Source organism: Lichenostomus cassidix, chromosome 8 (assembly GCF_008360975.1).
Source record: "Lichenostomus cassidix isolate B80296 chromosome 8, HeHo_3.0, whole genome shotgun sequence".
In the NCBI taxonomy this organism is placed as follows: Eukaryota; Metazoa; Chordata; class Aves; order Passeriformes; family Meliphagidae; genus Lichenostomus; species Lichenostomus cassidix.
Window position 1 is genome coordinate 3,229,438 of NC_139489.1, and position 25,450 is coordinate 3,254,887.

At 44.9% G+C, this 25,450-nt stretch overlaps 1 protein-coding gene and 2 long non-coding RNA genes across 4 annotated transcripts in view; 2 read left to right on the forward strand and 1 right to left on the reverse strand.

Annotated features, from left to right (window-relative positions):
- The window catches only part of LOC146433648 (uncharacterized), a 96,282-nt gene that overhangs the window by 55,771 nt on the left and 15,061 nt on the right, over positions 1-25,450 (reverse strand). For both annotated transcript variants that reach the window (XR_014853667.1, XR_014853666.1), the window contains exons 2-3: positions 14,242-14,377; positions 6,314-6,403 (exon numbers count right to left, since the gene is read on the reverse strand). This is a non-coding gene — a long non-coding RNA (uncharacterized LOC146433648). The remainder of the gene's footprint in view (positions 1-6,313; positions 6,404-14,241; positions 14,378-25,450) is intronic.
- LOC146433649 (uncharacterized) lies at positions 10,333-15,725 on the forward strand. Its single transcript, XR_014853669.1, has 2 exons — positions 10,333-10,819; positions 15,426-15,725. It is a non-coding gene; the product is annotated as an uncharacterized LOC146433649 (long non-coding RNA).
- Positions 19,863-21,792, forward strand: JUN (Jun proto-oncogene, AP-1 transcription factor subunit). Its single transcript, XM_085067464.1, has one exon. It carries the CDS (start codon positions 20,170-20,172, stop codon positions 21,112-21,114), a length of 945 nt encoding a protein of 314 aa, XP_084923590.1. The 5' UTR covers positions 19,863-20,169; the 3' UTR covers positions 21,115-21,792.

Consider the following 25,450-nt stretch of genomic DNA (forward strand, 5'->3'; position numbering starts at 1 on the left):
ACACGGCCAAACTCTTGAGTAAAGGACTGCAGTCCTCGTCCCTGTCTGGCCACCTTCCTAACAGCAGAGGACCACATCAATTCATGCAGCACACAGGGCTTGGCACATCCTCGTCCTCCCTGCTGCCCAAATGATGGGGGAAGGCTGTGCAGCAGTGATGCTGGTGGGACAAGGAATCTCCTGCTCCTTTCCCCTGCAGCAGGCAGACCTGGCAGGCCCAGGAGCTGGGAATGTCCGCCCGGGACAGGACGCCACTCCCACGCAGCACAGCGAAACCAGGGCTGTGATTCACAGGGGGAACCACTTCCCTTGGGACAGAGGTAATGGCTCCCATTTCCTGCTCTCTACCTACCCAATTTTTAAGGTTCCCATCCTCACCACAAGCATCACACAGCTTGCACAACAGCGGCTGGGCTGCTGTGGTTTACAGCCCAGCACTCCAAGGTGTTTCTGGTCAGTACCTTTAAAGCTGGGATGCATCCACTTGTGAGGAGAGCCTCAGGAAATTTTTAGGGCCTTCACCTTCCTTTGGTAAACACCTTCAGGATCACCATATATTGTTCTTGGGGCTCATGAAAAAAATCTGTGTTTTATTATGCCCCCTGAGATTATTTTACTGCTTTGCCTTTTGCAGGGCAAATGACATTAACAGTCATACAACCCAGGGAGTAGAGAATACATCTCACATGCCTGGAGATGACATATTAATGCTGTCCCTCCCAACCCAAATGAATGCTGAAGCCATGATATTTAAGAAAGCCTAATCATACGTTGGTATGTTTTTGGCATGCCAGACCAAATATCTCAATTAAATCTTTTTTTAAAATTGGATAATACACACATGGTCTGGCTCCTGTGACACACTGGGACTTGTGGCTGGCACTGTGTTCTCTACAGAGGGCTTTAGTAACCATATTCAAAGGATAACATGGCATTTCACCTCAGTGGGACTGACTGTGTGATAAGAGTTAGGCAGGTGACAGTGCTCAGTGCTGAAGTCTTTTGTGGAAAGTAACCATCTCAAAAAAGGTTCAAAGTATGATACCCCGAAAGGAAATACAATTAGGAGATCATAAGATCATAAAATAATTCATGTTTAAAGGAAATCCAGAAGGACATGTAGTTTAATCTCCTGCTCCAAGCAGAGTCATCTATGAGGTCAGACCAGATCACTCAGGGCTCTAACTGGTTCATTTGCATTTAGAATGTCTGTTGCTTGGTTTTTGCATTAAAACAATAGAATTAGCACTTAGTGAAAAGAAATTATAACAGCCTTTGAAATATCAATTAATATGGCCCACAGACTACCAGGAGTGAATTAGCAGCAAAAGACTCCCCAGTTCTAATTCCTCTGCTCTGATTTCCATTGTACTCTGCTAAAGAAATGAGTAAGCTGAGCTCTGGTGGTTGATTCTCTAAATTCTCAAAGTTTGCTCTCCACAAGTGGCAATGCCCTTGCCAGCCTCAAACACGTGGGTTGGTACTGTTTACATCGACACACACTTATTAGCAAAGTGTATTTGCTTCCTGGCCAAACACACTAACAATAAAATGTTGGCTTTTAATAAACTGCAACAAGCAGTTGGAAGCAATAAGCTATTGGTTAAAGATTCCATAGATTCTCAGTGACGTTTCCTGATAATGGTCCCATTTATAAATACAGATTACAGTTCCTACGCATGAGTTTAACAGCACTGGTTTGTTCCAAAGTGTGCTTTAACCTGGGTTATCAGAACAGGAGCTGAATTCCTCCTATGGTTAAAGGGCAAATTCAGATACCTTTAGTCACCTTTTTCCACCACAAGTCTCCCTGAATTAACTGAAGATTGATGATCAGACAATGAACAAAGGGCTGGGCATTCACACAGGGCTAACATGAGGGTTACCTTTACACTGTGGGACTTCAGACCACCTCTGTGGTGGAAAGGGCCCTGGGTGTTCTAAATTTCACCTTCAAATCACAACTTTTCGCTGTTTTATCAGTGTGGTTAGAGCAGTGAAACCTTCTAAGGTAGGTAAGTTTATATTTTCTGAATTCTACAGTTTAACTTAATTCATATACTGAAAGGAAACTGTCCTCGATTTCACTAGAACTACATTCAGACAAAGGATTGAAGATGGAAGAGTCTATAAAAAACACCAACATCACTAAAGGTGCTCTGCTTTAATGACAAGAGTATGGAAGATAGGCAACATTTTTCACTTTAAAAGCTACATGTGGGCACTTTCTGAATTCAGAATAGATACTGTGCTTCTGGCAGTCCTCCCACTATCATTTCATGAGTTTATCTTCCCAAAACCACACATCTTCTAAAGCTCTGGGTCACAAAACATGGCACAAGGTGTATGCTGGGACCACAACCAACAGGCAACCAGAAATGCCAGGGGGAATAACTTCTTTATGGAGTGGTATTCCCTAAATTCCAACTCGACCTTTTCTGGCTACCCCCTACCTTGTTTGGCAGAGGCAGGAGAATCCCTTTGCCGGGGTTTTGTTAAACTTCTCTTTGCTTATGTTTAGTATCCAAACCCTACAGCTGTAAATGGTCCTCCTAAATTACCGAATTCCATAGGTGTGTGTCACCTCCTGCCTCGTGGTACCAGAGTGTCTATCACCCTCTTCCTTATTGCCCGATCAACGATCCCCTCTAATCACCCTCTTCCTTATTGTCTAAATATTTCCTTCACTGCCATTCACACATGGGAATAACTTGTTTTAATGTTTTACATGACAGATATTTAAGAAACCAGCAGTATAAAAACAACACTAGGAACACAGACCAGATCTCAGCTAACAACGTGCATTAAATGAGTGCGTGGCAATCTCCTTTTTCTTTTCTTTTTTAATCTATACCATCAGTACTCTTAACCCCACCCACTAAATCCACAGCACACACCTAGCGCTGGTACAAAAGGAGCTAGAAAACACATTATAAACTCAAAAAAAGGTGGGGATGGTATGCCAGATTCGTAAAGAGCAGCATTTCATCCCTGCAACTACAGAATCCAGTTTTATAATAATAATTGTTTGTGCCGCAGACTTCCTTCAACACCTGTGACCCTGCTTGTCGTGGCCTCATTGCTTGCTGGAAACTTGGCAAAAGACAAGAGAAGAGATATTAGGGAACCAATGCTACATCCTGAGAGAGGCCATAAAGTCCAAAGGTTGAGCAGGATTGCCAGGAGCAGCCTGATAAAGGAAGGAAGCATGTGGCTCTGAGCAGACAAACTGCTGTGCCCGAGGACAATGTGTTCAGACTCTGGAGCTGCACCCCAATTCCTCCCACGCTCCACAGGGCACACTATCCAGGGACTCTTCCCAAACAGTCCCCTTGAAAAAGAATTATTTTAAGCCCCTTTCTAAAATGAGCATGTGACTGCTCAGTGCCAGAATTTCACAGATCTGAAATTCAAAAAACACCCGTCTTTATTATTTCAGATTAGGGTAGGATGATTTGTTGATTTGATAAAAGCAAAAATCCCGTGCAAGACCCCTTCTGAATTAGCATATTCAAGCCTTTCCAAAATCTGGCTCCAGTAAAGAACTTGTCCTTAAAAATCTATCAGACTGTAACTAAGCTTGTCACTTGGCATGTGAAATAAATAAGCCAATAATCAGCTCCTTCAGAAATTTTCAATTAAACCTGTAAAACTGTCTCATAAAATAGCCAGCATTTGAAGAGTTTTTATTCAGGAGAGTACAGCACCTAAAGGTTTCACATTAGGAAGAGCACTGGGCATTAATAATTTTTTCCCCCCTCTTTCCTACTCACCACTCGCTCAGTTACACGAGCACAAGGTTTTGTGATGCCACACTGTGAATTTGAGCAGAAAACCCTTTCCTGGCTTTCAGCACAAATGAAACCAAGAGCCCAGCATGGCCCCACAAAGGACTGAGCAAGCACAAGCAAAGAGCAGGACTGGCAGCCAGGGGAGGGAGGAAAAAGGACACGGATTGCTTTGAGCTCATATTGCTGCTGAGCACTTTCTATTATAAAACCATAACCTAATATGCTTTCAAGACTACAGCTCTGAGCTGCTTCCCACCGTGAGTCTCCTTCCCTGCGTGGATCCTACAGGGATCTATCCCATTCCCGAAACGCGCCGGAGCGTCGGACACCGTTTTCTATCCTATTTTCATTATTCACTGAACAAGAGGAAGGAGAGCCCTAGCAGTGCCCCTAAACACATCATCTTCCTTGAGAAGCAGCAGCACAGTCCACAGGGATGGCTCTCCCTGTGAGTGAAATGCCTGGCTCGGGAGAGCTGTCCTCCCTGGGGAGTTCAGCTGTGGGAAGCAGGAGCAAGGAACTGCCTTTTTAGGACTGTGGCTGAGCGGGGCTGGGAAGAGCTGGGGCAGGACAGAGGCTCCGGCAGCAGCTCCCTGGCCTTATAAGGACAAAGCCAGGTATTTTCCCAGCCAGCACATCCAGGTAAGATCAGGCAGGACTTCCTGGGATCTCCCACTACCCGGGGAGACTCTTGGCCACTGCCACACCTGCTCGGTGCAGACCTGGTGTCCCCAGCCTCCGAGCATTTCAAATAGGCCTTATTAGGAAACAGGGAAGCTTAATTAACTAATTGAAAGATCGTTTTGAGATCTGCAAAGCCAGATGGTTTGTGGGTGAACCGTTCTTGATATTAATGTGACATTTTAAGGCATTCACAGCAACATTTTGGAGTGCAAGTCTCTAATGTCAGGCATCTTTTTAGCTACCTACGTAAGAGGGAAGTTTTCCAGAGGTGAGGAGCAACTGGATTCTCCAAAGGCTTTGACAGAAGGCACAGGACAGCCAAAGCCTCAGACACTCAGCAATTTGTTTAGGCAATCTTTAGGAAAACACATGATTAAGACTCCTCCCCAGTTGCCTAAAAATTAAGGTTGCTTGACAGAAAAGCAAAAAGTTTTTTATTTCATTCAGTTTAAGTGACATTTGTGGTTATTGCCTGTTTTATTTTTCTAGGGAGCAAAACAAACTGAAGCACTTTGGGACAAATCCATCTCTGTAGGATATACATGTAAGCAGCCATGACCATGAACTCTCCCATACTGTTGCTCTTTTTACTTTCCTGACTCTAATTTTTATAAGTAAAGAGAAGGCTGTGACTGACATAGAAAAAAAGCACCATTTTCCCCCCAAAATTTTTTTTATTTGATTTTTGAATCTTTATCAGAAAATGGCCACAAATATGGAATGTCCTTGAGTATTTTTCTTTGGGGGAATAAAAAAAGTAATTTCCTTTTAGATATGGTTAAAAAAATAACTTGCAGAGTAGTGTTAAAATGAGGCACTACCCACCCGGGATCAATCCAGCTTCTCAAGCTGCGAATATGAAATGACACACTGAAATTCACAGAATTATATTTTGCCATCATAGTTTTTTGAGGTTAAACTTTGATAACTGTCTGCTTGGAGATGCTGAAAAGTGTGGGTTTAGTTGAAAGCAGCAACTTTAAACTTAACGATGAGAGAATGGCTTGACAGTTTTGATCTGTACAACTTTTCAAATCCACAGAGAAGTGTCTGCTCTCCATCCCAAACTACTGCACCATTTGTGCCTTCAGGTAACAATCACAGCAGGAAGACCAAAATTTTGATTCCTCTTGCCACATCCCACTTGCAACATACTGGCAAGAAAACATGGGGGAAGTACTAATTCCCCCTGGGTAATCACAGGGCATCCATTTCTAGGATTCCTTGTAAGAGGCCCATCAGCAGAAATGAGGCCACAGCCAACATTAAAAATGACATTAATTAAATATATTAAATATGTGACAAACTTAGTCTGAGCTCAGACATGTGTAGGATTTCCTCCAGTTGTTAACTGGGCTGGGATTACATTTCCATAGCTCCAAAGGAGCACCAGGGCAAGGCTACTTTCATAAAAGGAATAAAAGTTTTGACACCAGGTTTCATATTGTAAATTTCTCCTTTAAAACAACCTGCTTGCCAAAACAGCTCAGCTGCCAGAAGGGGAGAAAGAGAGGCTGGGAAACTATTCCCTTTTAAAAGCAATGAGTGGGCTGTGCTGCTCAGGTACACAAGGCATTGCTCCAGAACCAAGGAGTGCTGGCTCGTTAAGAGCAATTAAAAAAAATTCTGAGGGGATTTTAAAAACAACAACTTCCCAAAACAAAACATGTATATGTACCACATGCATTTGTTTATGCAGCTGTAATGAGTGATGAAATCCATTTATGAGCTGAAGTCACAAGATTCTAAGCAGGTCTTTGTTTAATCTCAGTAAGTCATGACATTTCCCTACTACTTATAATAATGTGATTTGGATCAACGTTTTCAAACTTATGCACCTGGTTTTTAACACTGTTCACCAACTGCACTCCTCTGCTTCACTGCAGACAGAGCAGGCTGTTTTGGAGGCACCACTTCGATCAAGCACCCTAAAAAGAGATGTAGAAACCTGGATTTAGTTGAACATTCACCTGCAGTTCTTGAATTCAGCACATCTTCTGCAGTTCTTACTCAAACTGAGACTCTGGGCAACCTACAAAGAGCGTAAATAAAAATCAATGAGACCATTAGTGGGATGAACACTTACAGCATCAGCCCTTCTATAACCACAAAGTCTGCCCAGATGGATGCCCTTAAAAGACTTTCAGAAGGTTTGCTTCAGACAAAGGCTCTCGTTCCAGCATGTTGCTGTGACTTGGGAGAATAAAATGAAGATATATGCAGCTGTTTCTGCTTACATTAATGCAGCATTAGTGCCCTCAGTAACAAAGGTAGGATAGAGTATGCAGGGAAATAAAAGATTCAGCACAAAAAACTATTAAGTTACATGTTTTGTGTATTTATAAACCATGCTAGGCTTTAGATGTATTATTATATAGCTTTAACATCAGTAATCCTGCATATAAATCAAGACCATGTTTTTAGCTTTTATATTAAGGAGAAGAAAAAGGGCAAACCCAAAGATATTTGGCACTGCTGCTTTTGTCATTAGACTGCTATTAGCTTTGCAAACAGCTCTGATGTTTTGTGAGGATCAGCTCAAAACTAAATGAATCCAGGTCCACTGGTAATACAAACAGAGTGATTTTTTAAATAGCTCTTTCAAAAAGGGAGAAAAGGTTAGACTCCTGGGCTGAACAATAAGTTAGTGCACCCAATGCACCAGGACAGGACATCCCAGACATACAGAAGTTCTCTAGGCCTGTAAGGTGTGAGGGAAAATGTTGTTCCCAACACATTTCCCCATTCCATCTCTCACTTGGCTCATTCACCTCCTGCTCTCCAGAGTCCCAAACGAGACAGGAGAACATTTTCCAGTGTGCCAGCAGACCAAGATGGCAGGAGGACATAAGGATAATGCAAGGATTTTTCACCTGGAATGTTTTGGTCCAAGGACCCAAATTTAAGAAGGCTCTAACAAGGCCAAAGTCAAATATGCATAACCAGCAAAGTCTGTGCATCACCCAACTGGCACCAATACAGTGTGCTCCTATTCCTTGCATTTTTTACAATTATTTGTGTTCATGTAGGAAAATAATATGCACTATTGTCTCAGAAATGTATATATATATTAGCTATATTCATGGGCAAATAAACTCAGATGCTATCTTGCTACATAAAGTCTAAGTCTATAAGGATTATATCTTATATTTCCCCATTTCCAAAGTCCTCTTCAGTTATTTTCCTTTTGCTTTTGGGATCTACTCTGCCAGAATGTCCGAAAGAAAATGGTTGTAAGTACTGGAGTCAGAGTAACAACTGAAAAACACATATCAGTAAAAACCATTATTTAATATGTGAGCCCACATGAACTAAACCCAGCTGAAAAGTTCTGAGAAGTTAAATTAAAATAAATAACTGTGAGAGTTAAGTAAACAGTTCCCTTACTGGATTTGCTATAACTGACTAAAACCTTTCTTCCTCTTTCCACATTAAAGGAGAGCCCTAAAACCACATTTTGCATATTTTATTAGTTCAAACCTTTTCTAACCTGGTTCCCAGGTCAGACCAAGTCTAAAAAAACTTTAAAAAGTGAATCTAACATTGTTCTAAAATAACAGAATTCAGTGGAGTGTGAAAAACAGGACTATCAATAAATGTCTACTCTTATTCCCAGACCCAGAGTGGAATTTTAAACAATTTTTAGCCCCTAAGATTCCCAATTTATTGAAGTGAACTTGCACACCAGCTTTAGCAATCAATGTTACCCATCTGATGCCTCTGAACGCATTCACCAGAGAGAGGAACTGCACATTTGGAGAAAGAAAAACATTTCTGTGATTGTTTTAAAAATCACAGTTGAAAGTTTCTGGAAAGGTCAGAAAGCAAGTTCTCCTGGTAGACACAGATTAGCAGGCAGAGGCTAGGCAAGGTGCTCAGGGTGTATGGGAAGGGTAATCCATCAGGTTGATAGCACCACTATGTATATGGTACAATTATATCTTATCTCCCCAGCCCTGCAACCAAAATAAACCCCATGGAAGCCTTGGAGTCTGCTTCTGTTGTCTTTAAGTACACACCCCTTAGGGTGGCGACCCAGGACACACCACACGCCTTTTACCTCATGTAAGACAAAAGCAAAACAAATATAATCAGTATTTTTCCTTTCAGGACTCTCACTGAGCCTCTTTGATGTGTTTTCCCTAATCGTTTTCTCTTTTTAATCATCACACTCAGGGGTTTCTCTGAGCTGAATATGGTTTAGGTTTTATGTAACCTCTTCCAGGCAGGCGCCTTCCTGAGCTCCCAACACAGCAACTGCTGTAACAGTACACAGCAACTCTACACCAAGGAATACCTTGGCCAAATGAAACCAAAAGGGAAATTTAGATGAGTACATTCTGCTTAGGTTGGAATTTTGGCTCAGGTACAAGAGTTCACACTCCTGGTCTTGCAAAAAGAGGCTCTAATGGAGATACTGAAAATGAAAGTATCTGTTCTACTTCAAAGCTGAAAATCCCGCAGCTTCTACAGAGTGTTTTTCTGCTCTGGGAAATTTTACTTCTCTACACCCATTTATGAAGGGGAAATCCTTGGTCCTGCAAGTTACCTGTGGGTTTGCCATTCACTTGACTAGCCCTGAGACTCTGCCAGTATGATTTACTGGCATAAAACTAGTTAAATTTCTAGTTTCCATGTGGCTCCTTGCCAATATTTCTTTGTCTTAGGAGCAATTATTCATATTTACATTTTATCTTGATTCTCTTTAGCAATATTCCTATTTACATAGACAATCCTTCAACTGATTACCACATTCTTTTCAGTTTTACCTAAGAGGTGCATCCGTGTCCTACAGTTCTAAAATTCTCCTGATCCACTGTTAACAAAATGGCTCCATTTATAACAGGCACTACCTAAAACCCACACAGATGGAATACCTATAAAATGTCCTGAAAACAATTGCCCCCCAACTAAGCTGCCAGTAGATTCATGAGGTTCTAGAGTCAATTTCCATTTCTCAGCTAAGAGTTACTGATATCACTGATACTCATTTCTGTTGTTCTCTGTCAGGACACTGCCCATGGAAAAGCAGGAGCTGGGATAAGAAGTGGAAACATTTCCTTCACGTGGGAAGGTGCACTGCTAAGAAACTGCTTATTGAACCTGACAGTGGGTGTATAAACAACATCAGAGGGAGTGCTCACACATGTACTCCCAATAAAGGGGAGGACAAGGTGGTGAAAGTCAGAGCTATTACAAGACAAATACAAATTAAAGACATTGTTTTTAATCTCCAGGATACTAAAATATTTTTTGAGTGCTCCCAGTGTTTGGGGGAGGAGGGAGGGAGAGAAGGGGGTAGGGGAACAGTAAATTCTGCTGAAATTTTTCTTATGGTTTTTATCATCTTTTGTGGGAAAATCATTCTAGAGAAAAGAGAGGATTTTGAAACTAACAGGAAAGGACTTGCTAAAAGGCACCTTGCTTTTTGTAAAACTTCCCATGGGACCTGAAAAAACACCCTGAGCATGCCCTTTACCACACAGCTTTGCATATGAGAAGTTTGTTTCAGAGACAGTTGTATATTTTTACCTGGGGGGTTATTCCTGTCAATTGTCCCCTGATTACTGATCTGTGAGAAACGAGGAGTCCGAGCTACCACAAAGATATAAGCACAACTACTGATGTTCATGGGAATTTCAACATTCCCCTTCTTTACCCAAAAACTTTAACCTTTGGGTGAACACTGCCATATATATTTTTGTTTGGCTGCCTGGTGGGCCACCTGAAAATCATCAGCACTCTGAGAAGAAAGCTGCTATGGTTTATTCGGAATTTCCTTGAACCGAAGTCCTGCTGTGCATTACCATTTCCCAGAAAGGTGCATTGTTCTATCAGCACCCCTATCAAATTCAAGAGCAGAGACGCGCTGTCGGGACGTGCAGCAGCTCAGATAGGCCGGGCTGTTGCAATCCTGTTGCAATCCTAGCAGAAAACAGAACGTTAACACTGGCATGCTGCTCCCACGCCCTCCCCTCTTCAGGCTTCCCATTAACTCCGTGACACCCTGCAGGGCACAGGATTTATTTACACAACACCACTCTTGAGACGAGCCTTTGTTCGGCTGCAATGTTGACAAGGCTTAGGAAGCACTAACCGCCAGAGTAAAGGTGTATTGAGCATCAACTGAGGATGAATGAAATGCTTTGAGACTCGCTTGATCGAGTTCCCAGCTGCAGCACCATTCCCTTTTAGGCAGGAGCTGTTGGGACAAACTCGAGGAGCTCCTGGATTTCAGGGAGAACAGCGGCTGGCACTCACACGGCGGTTCCGCGAGGACTTTAATCCGGGATGTGCGGTGACACCCTGAAAAGACGCACATTCCTCTGCGGCCAGCCATTCAGGTTTGTGCCGGGCTGGGTTTGAGCGGGATGTGTTTCCCAACAGCCTTCACCTCACGGCTGTGTCAGCCCAGGGAGGGGACAGCGTGGGAGCCGGAAGGAGGCAGGACAGTCTCTGGTGTCAGCAGGGCTGGCCGAGCGCAGGGCGCACCCGACGTCATTCCCGGCGCTGCTGATTTACATCGGCTCGGCAGCGCTCCGAGCTTTGCCTTAAAAAGCATTTCTCCACGGCGAGCAGTTTACAACGTAACATAGGTGTACAAACAGGCGGGGAAGCCCGGGGGCAGGTTTGCTGGGTGGAGGTATCCAAAGGGGCCCTAAGTGTCACCTCCCCACTCCTGCCAGGGACATTGGCTGTGGGACACACCCTTTCCCCTGAGGGGGGTGTAAAACAGGAGAATTCCTGTATTTCACGTGGTCACCTTCTCGTCAAAGGTTTGGACTAAGAAACAGGGCTATTCCTTAAAGAAACTATCAGTGGGAAGCTGGAGAGGTGCTGGTGGCTGTGCCTCAGCATCCCTTGGGGGAGCTGCCATGTGATAATTCCTCCGACATGAAAAACCCCAAATCACTGTCAGAGCCCCTCAGAGCAGAGACTCTTAATGGAAAGAAAATAAAACAACCCCCCAAAAAAGCAAGCCCATAGCAACTGGAAGATATTTGGTCAAAAATGTCAAAGAGTGACCAGAGAGTTAAACTGGCATAAATCTAAGTGCCAGTACATGCTCCACACAGTCCTGGGTCAGATTCAAAATGCATTACAAGGCTCATGGACCAGTAAAAATGTCAGTGACTGATATCCTAAAAGCAAATGGGGGCAGTAACAAATATTTTATATCAACAAGTTAATCCTAGATCTCCTTCCAGATGAAAATCCATTGCTTCTCCATACCTATTCCTTAATGCATTTTTAAAAAATAAAGATAGCTCATACCACTAGTCCAGCATTTATTCACCCCAGATCTGCCTGCTTCACTAGGACTTTAGTCTCATCATGTCCACTTTACAAGCAGGGAAATCAAGCTACAAAGATGCTAAAGGTGATTAAGGGTCATTCAGCAGGGAGGCAAAAGCAGGGAAGAATGAAGTTCCCATTTGCAGTTCCCATTTGAGTTGACTCTGTTCTGTTTTTCCTTTGGGTATACAGAAAATAAGATTATTTCTCATTAAACTCACAAGGTTATATTAAAGAGGTGAACAAATATTTTTGCCAAACTTTTAAAGTTTTCTTAGTTGTCTTGAAAGGAAATATGTTCCCCACCAGTACTGCTAAAGGGTTAGGTAAATACTCTGCTGACCAATAACATAAATGTGAAATATACCCCTGTTCTTATTAATATTTATGTAATAATCCAGGGCTGAAATTGGCTATCATTGACCTCAGATCTCTGACATAAATGCCTATTTGAAGCACCTGGCAATGGGTTGGGAGCATCCACACCCAGAAGTGCTTTGTCTGGGCTTGCAGCTCTGCCAGCCACACACCTTTTCCTACACTGGCTGCAAGGAACGCAGGAACTGGAAAACATCAGCACAAAACGTGCTTATGTAGAGCAAGGCTACGTTGTACCATTAACTCTTACAACACATGTGCTTCACCTCTCTCACATGACTTACCTGAGCCCACAGCCCTCTCCTCACTGAACAGAAACCTCTGGAAATCTGTGCACGCTGCAGCTGGTACCCAGCTCTCTAAATACAGACAGCCTTTTCTGCAATGGCTTTCTAGTTGTTCCCTATTTAAAAAAAAAAATTAAAATTTAAACCAATCTGAATTTCAATTCGCAACCATCACAGCCTTTGGGTCTTTGCTTTAGTATTGTCCTTTTATTCTGAAAATTCTCCTTGATCTTATGAACTTGTTTTAAACATATTCAAATGTTATGGCTTTTTATATGTTTCATATGTTCTCAACAGACTGTAAACAGTCCTGTGAGCTGAGCAACCCATCTGCCAAAGGCACTGCCAGCTGCTCATGGACTTGCTCTAGCACACATGGGAACAGTGCTCTTGAGCCCATTGTAAAAACACAAGATTTCAGGTGGTGATCCATACTGATTCTGGGCTAAATTCTCCATCTGTGTTTCCTTCTGAAACAAGTGGACATATAGATGCTGTAGTGTTGGCAACTGCATACAATTTTTACCCAAGAAAAGAGGAAAGAACTGCAGTTTTGAGGGGCTGAGTATCCTGGTTCTTCTCCTGTGGAAGTCCTAAGGGTCTGCGGTGGGTAAGACTGGGACATTGCCACCCTGAGAGGGGACAGGGCTGCCCAGACAGGGAGGAGCAGCTACGTCACTGTGTGATAGTTCAGCTGGGATCAGAGATCAGGTTGTTGTTGATTACTCAGGTGGGACTGAGGAAGAGAAGCAGTTCTGTAGCTCCTTCTCCAAAACAGAAGCCTTGAACTCTGCTTGTGCTTCCAGGCACTGTCCTTCCCAGGCCATGCCCTTTCCTCCCTGCATTGCCTTCCTTGGCTCTTTGGCAACCCTAACTGCTCCCACACCATGACTCCAACACAAATGACTGTCATCCAGAGTGAATGTTTCCATTTGAATTACGTGAGCAGGCACTCTGTAAACTTCCCCACAGGCTCCACCACACTAATCCCTGGGAAGGAGCAACCTGCAGGACCTACTTTCACTGTTGAATGCTTTCTCTGTTTGTTGCTCCTCCTGTCAGAGCCATTACTCGAATTCAGACAGGTGTCCTTACATCTGTCACCCACCAGCCACTGCTGACATTCAGTAACAGGAACTTTCTGTGCGTGCCCAAGGCTGAGCCCACGGCACAGAGCGGGAAAGCTTGATTGCTCCCTGGAAATCCCTGAGCTCTGTGGTGCTTTTCTCTGGGCAGTTTTGGTCTCATGCAGACTCGCTTCCTCCCCTTCTCCTGTTGCAAGTATTGCTTTATCCCAGGTTGCCAGGAGCCTACTGTGCCAACAGCTGCTAAGACAGAGCAAGGTGTCAACTTTGACAGGATGCCAGAGTGTTTATTAATTAAAAATTTAAGCACTCTGGATCTGTCCTGAGACCCTAATCCGTCCAGAGCTATTTTGCCAAGGGATCTGAAAGGCTAAATCCAGTTATTCTGAGACTTTCATTGACAACAGGCAACCATAAATAAATCCATTTTGTTGACACTACTGCCTGTTTATTGAAATACCCAAACACCACACAGCGAACTTCAGTTCTCCACAGTGAAACCCCTCAGTAATATGGGAACAAATGCACGCTTCCAGCAGGATCTTTCCCCCTGAACACAGCAAATAGCTTTTCAAAGGCATTCACCTGCCTCCCCAGCACTCAGCATCAATATGCTTCTATTTGTATGGTACATTTTTCTTGCTGCCAGCTCCCAATGCCAAGCAGAGCCGTCTGCTTCCCATATGCCACCCGTCCTCCAGTGCCTCCCCTCCTGCTTACCTTCCCTCTCTGGGCTCCCACTGTGGATCAACTGCTACTCTGCCAGCCTTCGTGGTGTGTAGAGGATTTTTCTGACTGCAAGCTCCACAGGATGGGAACTCTGCCCAATTCTCTATTTCCCGGAGCACCAGGTAAGCTGTGGTATAGAAATAATGAGCACAGAGACATTAATGGTGTGACATTTAGATTTGTAACATCCCAAACATCCTCCTAGAGCAAGGTGTCCCTGCCCAGGGCAAGGGGGTTGGGACAAGATGATCTTTAAGTTCCCTTCCAACCCCAGCCATTCCAGGATTCTAAAAAGCATGGGAAGCAAGGCTCCAGGGTTTCTTTCAGACTCATCTCTAGACAATGTAGTTAACTTCTACTTGCTCAGGGTTTTGATCAAAAATTAAAGAATACATACAAGTGTTTGAGTAAAAAATTATGAAGTTTATTACTTATTTGAAAATATATTTCTGAGCACTGAAATCCTCTATAAAGCAAGCTGGGAATAGGAAGCACAATAGTGAGAAATTTAGTATAACTATTGAGTAAGGAGATCATCCCGTCCACTTTAGAGACAATCATATCACATCTTTCATTCAGATGTTGCTGCACATCAACTTCCAGGGTTCAAATTGCTCAGGCAGCATTCTTAGGAAAATGGAAAATGTTTTTAGTGGTTCCTCCCTCACTTCTGCAGCCTTTCTGTGTGTTTACAGCACTGCTGTCCTGCCCCAGAGGTAACCCAACAGGTCTTGCAAAGTCTCCTAACATTGCCCCACCTCCACCATTCACAATCTTGTCTCTCTAACCTACTCATTTTCCCCCATTCCACAAACTATTAGTTTCAAAGAAATTCAGAGATTAATTAAAATGATTGGTGGGATGAGTAGGTGAGGGGGACAGGCTAAAGGGCTTGACAAGAAGAAAGATGAAAAGGACTAAGTGCGTATGGCTTGGTTATGCGATGACTAATGGAGGGTGGAGGAGATGGACACGATATTCATTTACAAGTGCCTGTGGTTCTGAGGAGCATTTTTCATGTGCAAAAGGAAGACTCGCTCAAGACTGGCTGAGTTTTCTTAGAGCTTTGGTTCCAGGGTTCTCCACGTCAAGTTGTGAGTCTCACTCTTCCCCCAGCCTCTGCATTGCCACCTTTCCCTCGTGTCCCCAAAGGTATTGATTTATTTCTATTTCAGACTCGGTTCCTGGATCTCCACCTGGCCACAGGAGTGCTACTGGGAGCAAAGAGCAAGAGGAGAGGCCACGGAAGCCGGGGGTGGATGAGGTGGCAGCTCTGCCACGCCTTGCTGTGCTGCAGACTTGGACCCACTTGAACTGACGATGCAAACACACCCTGAGGAACCGGGAAGGAACTTGGACCAGGAGAACCTAGGAATTGTTTTACTTCCACTTGGCCTAAGGAAACTCTGTTCTTTGTACCCTCTCACTCCCACCTTATTTTGTTATGTTTTGATGGAGTAAATAAGGCAAAAACACTTGTGCCTCCTGACTCTGCAAACTCGTGTCTCCCCCAGTTGGAGAAATCTGCTCTACAGTAATTCCTTAAGCAAGTGGAAAGCAGAGTGAGAAAATCAAGTAATTCCCAGTTTTATTCACTTTAGGCAGAGGTGAAGCAGGATATCATATTTTGAAACCATGAAGTGCTTTTTCTTTAAAAAGAAAAGGGCAAAAAATCTATATAATAATTTTCGATACAATAAAATCATTGTGGAAACTGAGACAAAGCAAAATAGTCTAATGTCTAAAGAAAATAATATATTTAAATACTTAATATACATATAATATATATGTCTCTAATGTAAGAAAACTATATGGGAAAAAAGCATTTTCTTTCTGTGAGCACTGTTTCCAATAGAAAAAATCAGAAACTGACACTTATTATTTTTTCTTTACTTTTTTTTCCCCCAAAATGATTTTGAAATAAGCCAAAAGCATTTGAGATACAGGAGTGAAATAAAACAACAAATCCATTTCTTCCTGGACACCAAATATAATTTAAATGGATGTGGTGTGTATAAGAAATTTTAATTTGTCCCTGAAAAGCCATTTAATTATTCAGATTATCTGATTGCCTCGCTCAGGCTTCTATTGATTGATTAGAGAAGTTTATAAATCAAAATCTGCATTACTGCTGCTCAACGCATCAGCCTCTCAGAAATACAGGGCAGGGATTGGCAATTCCTACCCACAAGTTTATTTATTGAGACATGTAAATGGCTATGGTTTGTTCCTGGGTCAGGAAGTGTTCTTTCATCCTACTGAAGGAATATTTTCTTAAGGACGTCAGGAAAGGGGGGATAAAAGCCCTGAATTAATAGGTGTTTAATAAATCAGGGCACAACCACCAGAATTCCCAGCTCCTTGGCTAATGGCCATGAGGCATCACTAGCCATGGGTCCCACTTCTGGTTCTGCTCCACTCTGAAGGTCTCAGGTGCTGAACTTGCAGCTGAAATCTCATCTTTTGGACCTCCCTAAGGTCCCAAATCAGGCAGAAAATCCCCTGGGAGCAGCCAAAAGCTTTTGCCTTTGATTTCAGCACTCTCCTGCTCCCCACAATCTTCATGAGCACCTTGACTGTCTATTGCAGCCTGGACCAAATAACCTGCAGTGAGCAGCAATTAGCATAATGAGGGTCCCCCTCAGCTCCAGGGCCTCAGCTCCAACACGTCTCCAGCAAACTGGAATGTCTACTCCTGAAACTCCGCCTCTGCAAGAGGAAGGAAGTAGAGAACTGAAATGGGTGGAGAGGGAAAAAAATTAAATTAATTTAATCCCTCCAGCCCTATCCAATCCTGCTGAAGTTAATCAAAACCTTGCATTGATATCAGGGGGCTCTAAAGGCAGTTTTTCAGGTTCTACAAATCTGTATTAAATAGTGGTTTAAGCTACCCTGAGCATGTTCCTCGTAGTCTGGACTTTGCTTTCTAGGACTAAAGAAACATGCAGAAGAAAACCCCAAAAGAGAAAACAAAACAACAAAACTCTTATATAATTAAATATATCAAGTTAATCAGAATAAATTTTATTAGTACTATTTGTTTATACAGCAAATTAATTGCATTGTTTCCTATGTACCAGAAACCACAAATAATCCCCCATTTTTAGCTTAATTCTAAAATATTAAAAATATTTTATTTCAAAATAAGAATCTCCTCGCAATAAACGACTTAGAATTCAAGTCTTGTGTTTCTCCAGAATTTCTTCCTTGCGCAGATGAGCCCTTTATAAACATAAAAACTGCAGAGTGACACAGAGAATATAATTTATAAACTATCTCCGGGAGTTGAAACACATCAGGGATCACCCCATCAGGTCCGACAAGATACCCATCTCTGACAGGAGCCAGGAGTGGATCCCCAGGGAGGCACACAAAACCAGGGATGCCCCCCCAGGCACAAGTCATTTGCAGCTCTGGGATTTCCAGAGCCAGCCTAGATGTTCTGTTCACAGACCTTAAGTGATTTCTGCTCTGTGAATTCATCCAATCACGTTAAAATCCCTCAGTCCACCCCTGCCAGGGAGTTCCACGGCTGAATTACAATTCTGTGAAATTTCTCTGGTTTATTCGAACCTGCCAGTTTCATTTGATGCCCCTTGGCTCTGGTGCCAGAAGAGTCAGTCAGTGGTCTCTATTTATCTTGTATGTAAAGATTAAAAAGGAATTAAACAACTGCTTTGAGCGCTCCCTGCATTAGTGAATTTCAGAAATCTTCTTATGCATGTGCAGTAACTTAGTGCTGTTTGGCTGAACTGTTTATGCAGCTGAAGTTTGAGTTACCCCAACCCAGAGGGATGCTGCCTCTGTGAAGGCTGTGCAGACACCAGCAGCACACAGCAAGCCCCCACATCCAGCCAAAACTGTATTTTGTGCCCCAAAGTGTTAAAACAAACACTACATGTATTGTTTCCATCATTCCAGTTAGCACCAGTGCCCACCGTGTGGCCAAACGAAGTCAGGTGGGAACACCAGGGAAAATGCAGAAGAAAAAAAAAAAATCGACTTCAAAGAGGGCAGCTGGACCTTCACTTTTCTTTCACAGCGGCTGATGTTTCTGTTTGCTTCATTGCTCCCTCCTATACAGTAACTGGTAATTATGTCATTATATCCAGGAAAAAATAGCACTGGAGAATTTGAAAGTGTGTTTTCAGAAGTGGACCTAAGTTTGTCAGCTTCGCATATCGTGAGAAGGGATTGAACCTGACAGACCAAGCTCTGCACTGACAAAAAGCCGAACAGCAGGTAACAGCTCCGTGTTGGAAGCATAAGGAGCACTTGTTGCACTGCTGGCAATGAAACACAGCAGTACAGCCCTGCAGTCCCTGTGCCACCCCGTATTGTCACCGGCTGTCCTCAAATACCTGCAGGACTTTATTATTGCAGAGGCAGCTGCCTGCCAGCACTCCCAAACCCACAGCACCCCGAGAGAAGGGTGTGCGGGGCAAGGTAAGAAACACGAATCCCTTTTATTTATGTTCTGCCCTGAACGCCGCTCGCTCCGAGCAGCTCCAGCGAACCAGACTGCTCCCATCTGTTGCTCCGAGCGCAACATGCCAGCACAGACTTCTCTCCTCCACCACGATCCTTCGGCTCCAGCCCTTATTTTCCCTCCCGACTAACCTGCACTTCCACACCAATACTAGGGCACTGTCTAAAATTAGGCCGTCGCTGTCCCCTCCCCTCGGAGAACGAGTTCAGAGAGAAACCCATCCGCAACCCGGCTTTTTCCTGTCGGGTTTTATTTCCCCGCTGCATTCTCCCGGTTATTCCCGAGGCCGGGAACTGACGTCCCGTGTCTCCGTAAAGGCCAAGCCGTGCCGGGGGGCGGCGGTGCGGGGGCGTGCGCGAACACCCGAAACCCGCGGCTCCCAGCGGGCTGGGCGGGCAGCGGGAGCGCAGCGGGGAGAGCAGCGGGGAGAGCAGCGGCCCCGCGGGGCTCGGCCCGGGCGGGGAGCGCGGGGTGCCCCCGGTGCCGCCCCCGGCGCTGCCTGGAAGCCGCGGGGGCGGCGGGACGGGGAAACCACGTGGGGCTCCCCGGGAGCGCCACCTGAAGGGCCGAACCACCGCCGGGGGAGGGAGGAGCGGCGAGCGGAGCGGAGGGGGGGAACACCACAGCCCGAAACGCGGCGGAGGCGGCGGCCGCCAAGCAAACGAGCAAACGCGGAAACAAACAAACAGACAAACAAACGAAGGAAGGCGCAGACACACCGGGAGCGGCGGCGCGGGGCCGAGGCGGGCCCCCCGCGTTGGTTCGGCGCCCGCTGAGGAGGCGCCCGGGCGGCCCCGCCAGCCAACCCCGCGCGCGCGGGACGCGGTAACCAGATATTTCAAAAACAAAGACGTCAGCCCACACTGCCCCGCGCGCGCCCCCCCCGGCATTACGTCATCCCACAAGGCCCCGCGCGCTCATGAAGCTTCTGAGGGGGGGTGGCCATGGCGACCCGAGCCGGGTCCGCGCGCCGGGGCCTGGCTCCGCCCCCCCCGGGGACGGGGCGGCGGCAGCCAATGGGGAGCGCGCGGGGTGACATCATGCGCTATTTTTAGCGGGCTCGCGGCCGCTGATAAGTGAAGGGCTGCACGGCGGGAGCGGGCGCAGAGCGCGGGGCGGGCGGGAGCGAACGAGCGGCGCGACTGAGTGCGGGCGCCGGGACGGTGCGGCGGGAATAGCGCGGAGCCGGGCAAGGGAAAGTACTTGTGGCGGCGGAGCGGCGTTCCGGCACCACCGGCAGAAGGAGGAGGAGGGCGGCGAGGCGCCCCGCCAGGCCGGGCGGGCTCTCAGCGCGGCGGCGGCAGCGGCGATCCAGTAAGGCTCCGCGTTTCTCCTTCCCCGGCTCCGCGTTCCCCTTCCCCGGGAGGGTCGGGGTGCCCGCGGGGAGCTGAGCGGCGGCCGGGCAGCTTCCCCTCCCCGGACTGTGTTCTATGAGTGCAAAGATGGAGCCTACTTTCTACGAAGATGCGCTGAGCGCCGGCTTCGCGCCGCCGGAGAGCGGCGGGTACGGATACAATAACGCCAAGGTGCTGAAGCAGAACATGACGCTGAACCTGTCCGACCCCTCCAGCAACCTGAAGCCGCACCTGAGGAACAAGAACGCCGACATCCTCACCTCGCCCGACGTGGGGCTCCTCAAACTTGCCTCTCCCGAGCTGGAGCGGCTCATCATCCAGTCCAGCAACGGGCTGATCACCACCACGCCGACCCCGACGCAGTTCCTGTGCCCCAAGAATGTCACCGACGAGCAGGAGGGGTTCGCGGAGGGCTTCGTGAGAGCTTTGGCGGAGCTGCACAACCAGAACACGCTGCCCAGCGTCACCTCGGCCGCGCAGCCTGTCTCCAGCGGGATGGCACCTGTGTCCTCCATGGCCGGCAGCACCAGCTTCAACACCAGTTTGCACAGCGAGCCCCCGGTGTACGCCAACCTCAGCAACTTCAACCCCAACGCGCTCAGCTCCGCGCCCAGCTACAACACCAACAGCATGGGATACGCGCCCCAGCATCACATAAACCCCCAGATGCCCGTGCAGCATCCCCGGCTCCAGGCTCTGAAAGAGGAGCCGCAGACTGTACCTGAAATGCCGGGGGAAACTCCTCCCCTGTCCCCCATTGACATGGAGTCACAGGAGAGAATCAAAGCCGAGAGAAAGCGCATGAGGAACAGAATCGCGGCGTCCAAATGCCGGAAAAGGAAGTTGGAAAGGATTGCCCGGTTGGAAGAAAAAGTGAAAACTTTGAAAGCGCAGAACTCAGAGCTGGCATCCACTGCCAACATGCTCAGAGAACAGGTTGCACAGCTTAAGCAGAAGGTCATGAACCACGTCAACAGCGGGTGCCAGCTCATGCTCACACAGCAGTTGCAGACGTTTTGAAGAGACTCTTCGGCGAGAACTGTGTGTTGTGGTACAACTAAAACAGGAAAAAAATCCAAAGTGGCAGAGGCATAAAGCTAATGGCAAAAGCTGAGAGGCTGGGTCCTGCCTGTGCTCCGCAAAGCGCATGTGTGGAAAGACTGGCAAAGCCTTCAGCCGGAGCCGGGAGTGGAGCGGCCAGCGCTGCTCCGGGAAGTGCTGTTCCTGCTCGGATGAGATGTCAGATCTTCGTTTAACATTGACCAAGACCTGCATGGACCTAACATTCGATGATCATTCAGTATTAAAGGTTAAACTGCAATAGAAACTGTAGATTGCTTTATGTAGTATTCCTTAAGACAAAAAAAAAAAAAAAAAGTGGGAGGGAGGTTTGTGGGAGGCTGATAAACAAAAAAAGAACTGTTCTGCCTGCCTTCAAGTAAATTGTGTATGTACATATCTTTTTTTATTTTATTTTATGAAAGTTGATTAATGTCAATAAACTACTTCATGACTTTGTAAGTTATTTTTATGTTGTTTATTTGGGCACTGCCCAGTATTGTTTGTAAATAAGAGGCTTTTTTTTAGCACTCTGAGTTTACCATTTGTAATAAAGTATAATTTTTTAATGTTTCTGTTTCTGGAAAAAATTCTAGAAGGTTCTATTATATTTAAGAAAAATAAAATAATTAAAATGTATTTTCCCCTCACACTTTTTTTTTTTTTTTTTGCCTAATACCTGAGTTGGGAAAATGCCCTTTGAGCTGCACTCTGAAGGGTAGGGATTACTCTGTAAGGGTGAACTTAATCTGTAACTCCAGACATATCCTGGAGAAGGTGTGAGGAGGGCAGGGAGAAGGCAGATCATGCTTACTAAACTCATACAACTTTTGGGGTTGTCCTGAAGTTGTATTTCCCAGCAGCAGCCTGACTGCCTTGCCTGCTGCATTCTTGGGGCCCAGTTTAGTTGTGGAGGGGTAGAAGGGCAGGGAATGAAATTGTTCCATAACTGGAGCAACTGGCTACTTGATCTGACATGCTTTTTATTAAATTAGTGCCCTCAAGAAGATAAGGCAGGCAGTTGAATTAAAAAAAAAAAATGCTGTAGGCTTCAAAAGTAAAAATATTCTCAGGTAGGAGGTGATTCTTGTCTGTTAATATTTATGACAATGCTGCTGTCAACAGTAAAATAAGTTTACAACAATTTCCCTGTCTCTAAATCCTTTCCCTTTTGGGTGTTACTCTGGGGTTCTAAACTTCTTGGCAATAGAAAAGCTGGGAAAACTGAACCTAGTGAGAAATGAAAACAGCAACTTGTTGAAAAACAGGAACTCCTATTGCTTGTTTCCAGCAACTTGCTGGAAATAGCAACTTCTCAGGCAGGTCCCAGGTATTTTTTACAAAAGAATCCTGATTTTTAGTAAAATGACAACATGCAGGTATATCTTAGAAACATGCTACTTTATTTAAGGGGGGTGGGAAACAACTTTATTACCAGGATTTTAAACACTGCACCCAGTTACTTTAGTTTAATAAACCTATTTGAAGGAGACCAGATGTTTTCCTGTTTGCTGTTTAGAGCCAAACAGCTAAGAGAGAATAGACGATATCAAAACACTGCCAGAAAATATTAGAAATTCATTATTCTCAAGCAGGCAGTCTTTAAAAAGTCTTTTTTTTCCCTTAAATTGGAATAAGCCTAATTGTAATTGAAGTGACAGCGTTGGTTAAGGTCACTGCACAAAATTACTAGATCATTTTATATATATATGTATTTATATATATATATATATACACCTTTACTGTTACCAAAATCATACTCTGAAACTTGCAACTACTGTGGGTCACTTCCTCACAGGAAGCAGGGAAGTATCTTCCCTCTAACTTGCCTCCCCATATATACACATTTTATCACACAAGAAGTAGTTTTAATGTTTAAAATACGCTCATTTGGTAGTGTCCTTCCCCATCCCAAGCACGTGTCAAGGTAGGCACCGGTTGGAGGGTGTTTGCTGCTGTCAGAGGAATACAACTGTAACAACACCAACCAAACAAAGGGTTACTAGGAGGATTCCCAAGTTTGCCAAGAGTACATTTTGCTGATGTCAGCAACCCGGAAGGTAAGTTGATTTTGACCATATGTAGGAATAGACAGCAGAGGGATAATACACAGCACTGCTGGGTGTGGTTTTACAGGGATTTAGCAAGTGCCAACTAGCAAAATAAGCAGGGCAAGGAGATTAATTACCTGCAAAGGTGCATGTTTAACTCTCAGCAGCGCTGGGCTATGGAAGAGATGTTACTAGCAAGCATTTTGCTTAATCACCTAATTACGTAAAAAATAAATACATTATATAAAATAGTATGTTAATTAAACACAGCTGAGTGACAGTGTGCTCCACCCTAGCCTCATGTGCACACACAGACATTCAGCATTGCAGTTGTGTGTTTTCTCTCAGGGTGGCATTCCGTGGCATGGGCAAAAGAGCTCCTGAGCAGTGGCACTGCTGGGTCAGTGGGCACTGTGTGATGGGTTGTTCCTGTCACACCAATATTTCGCTGGTGAACAGTCACAGAATCTGCCAAGCAAGGTGGGGTTTAGTGCCAGTTAGGCAGCTTCACAAGGAGATGAGGAGCACTTTAAGATGAACATTTTCATTGGTCCCTCATCACATTTGAGGATTAGGCCTGAAGAGGGCAAAGTAAGTTTATATTCTTTCCATCTCCATCTGTTTTGTAAACAGTGTGGTGGGCTGGGAGCCTGTTGCTATCTGGTCCACCTCAGCCTAGATTAAAATTCAGCACTCTCAGTATATTTATTAGTAGATCACTGTGTGATCAATACACACAAGGGTAATGAAAGACACGAGTGCACTTATATGTGGTGAAATGCAAAGTTGTAACACTTATTTAACTGCCAAGACTAAAATTGCCTAATGCACCATGGGCCTTACTTCTACAAGGAATAGTCAGTTCTCTCTGAGATTCAGAGAGAAACTCTTTTTGTTGCCCCAGCTGTACTCACAAGGGAATATTTTGCAAATAACAGCATTGTGAACATGTATTTTGTTTGGCTGTGAGTGTTGTCAACGGATTCAGGAAGTGAAGTCAGAAAAAGGCAGGGTTTCAAACAGGGCAGGCTACACAGAAATGCCTGGGCAAAGAGCCTCTAATCAGAACAACATGTTTGGGACACAGGAATATCAATTAGAATTTGGGTCTTTACTGAAACCAACAAAAGCCTCACACTTCCATCCCATGAACAGAAGTGAGCTATGAAGAGGGGTTTGACCATCAGTATTCTTGGAATAATTTTAAATCCCAAGTACTGTTCATTATAGGAAGAACAATAACAATCTAACTTACTCTCCAGTGGGACAGAGTTACAGAGTTACCAGCCACTTTCAACCTGAGAACACCCTGGAAGTTACCTATAGACTCCTCTGTATCTGTAGGTCTAAAAAATACCAACCTCAAACCAGAGGACTTTAAATACCAGCCTAAGGCAGCAGGTATCATTTAACAATGAAGTCTAATGACCAAAAGATGCCTTAGCTATCTCTATTTCATATGCAGCTGTCAGGAAATCCAGACAATATCTCTCCAATCTATGTGAAAAACGGCTGACAGTTCTGTCCCATGCAGAAGTCTAAGAAATCCATTACAGTAATTACTTTCTGAAAAGCAGCTCAGGCTGGAACAAGCTCAGGCACCGCTGGAGAACACCATGGCGTGGGCTGTGCCATGTCCAGGAGAAGCACAAGGCAGAACTGAAAAAAAACCCACTTATCTTTAAAATCAAGCCTAGCACTTTCTCTGTTCTCCCCCTCTTCTTCCCTCCCCTTATTCCCAAGACTCTGGTATAACAACATGGAATTACCCACATCAAGAACTAAAACCAGTTCAGGCAAAGTTGGCTGTGTAGGAGAAAGAACTTGCAAACATCGTGAGTGAACACAAAGTATTGCTAACAGGCAGATGGACAGCAAGGAAATACTTGAAATTACCATATACACAAACCCATTATGAAGCAAAATATACCTTAGGAACATCTGGCATTAGCTGAGGGACAGAGAAAGGAAGGTGGTATTAGCCTTACAAGTAAAGAAAAGGAAACTTCAAAATGCAGATGGTTTGCTTTATGGGAAGGTAATTCTTCCAGAGAAGTGCTTGTTCCTTGGAATTACACACGCTGCCAACACCAGAGCCTGCACCCAAGGGCTGGTGGCCATCCTAATTCTAACATATCCATTATTGTTGACATGAACAGGATAATGTGTCCTCTGAACAGAGAATATGCTCCTTACAAAGGAAACTTGTAGAAAGTCATCATATAATTTACCGTGAAAGCCTCTGA

Excerpts from the sequence above, each read along its gene's own strand:
- JUN (XM_085067464.1), top strand. The coding sequence starts at position 20,170 with ATGAGTGCAAAGATGGAGCCTACTTTCTACGAAGATGCGCTGAGCGCC.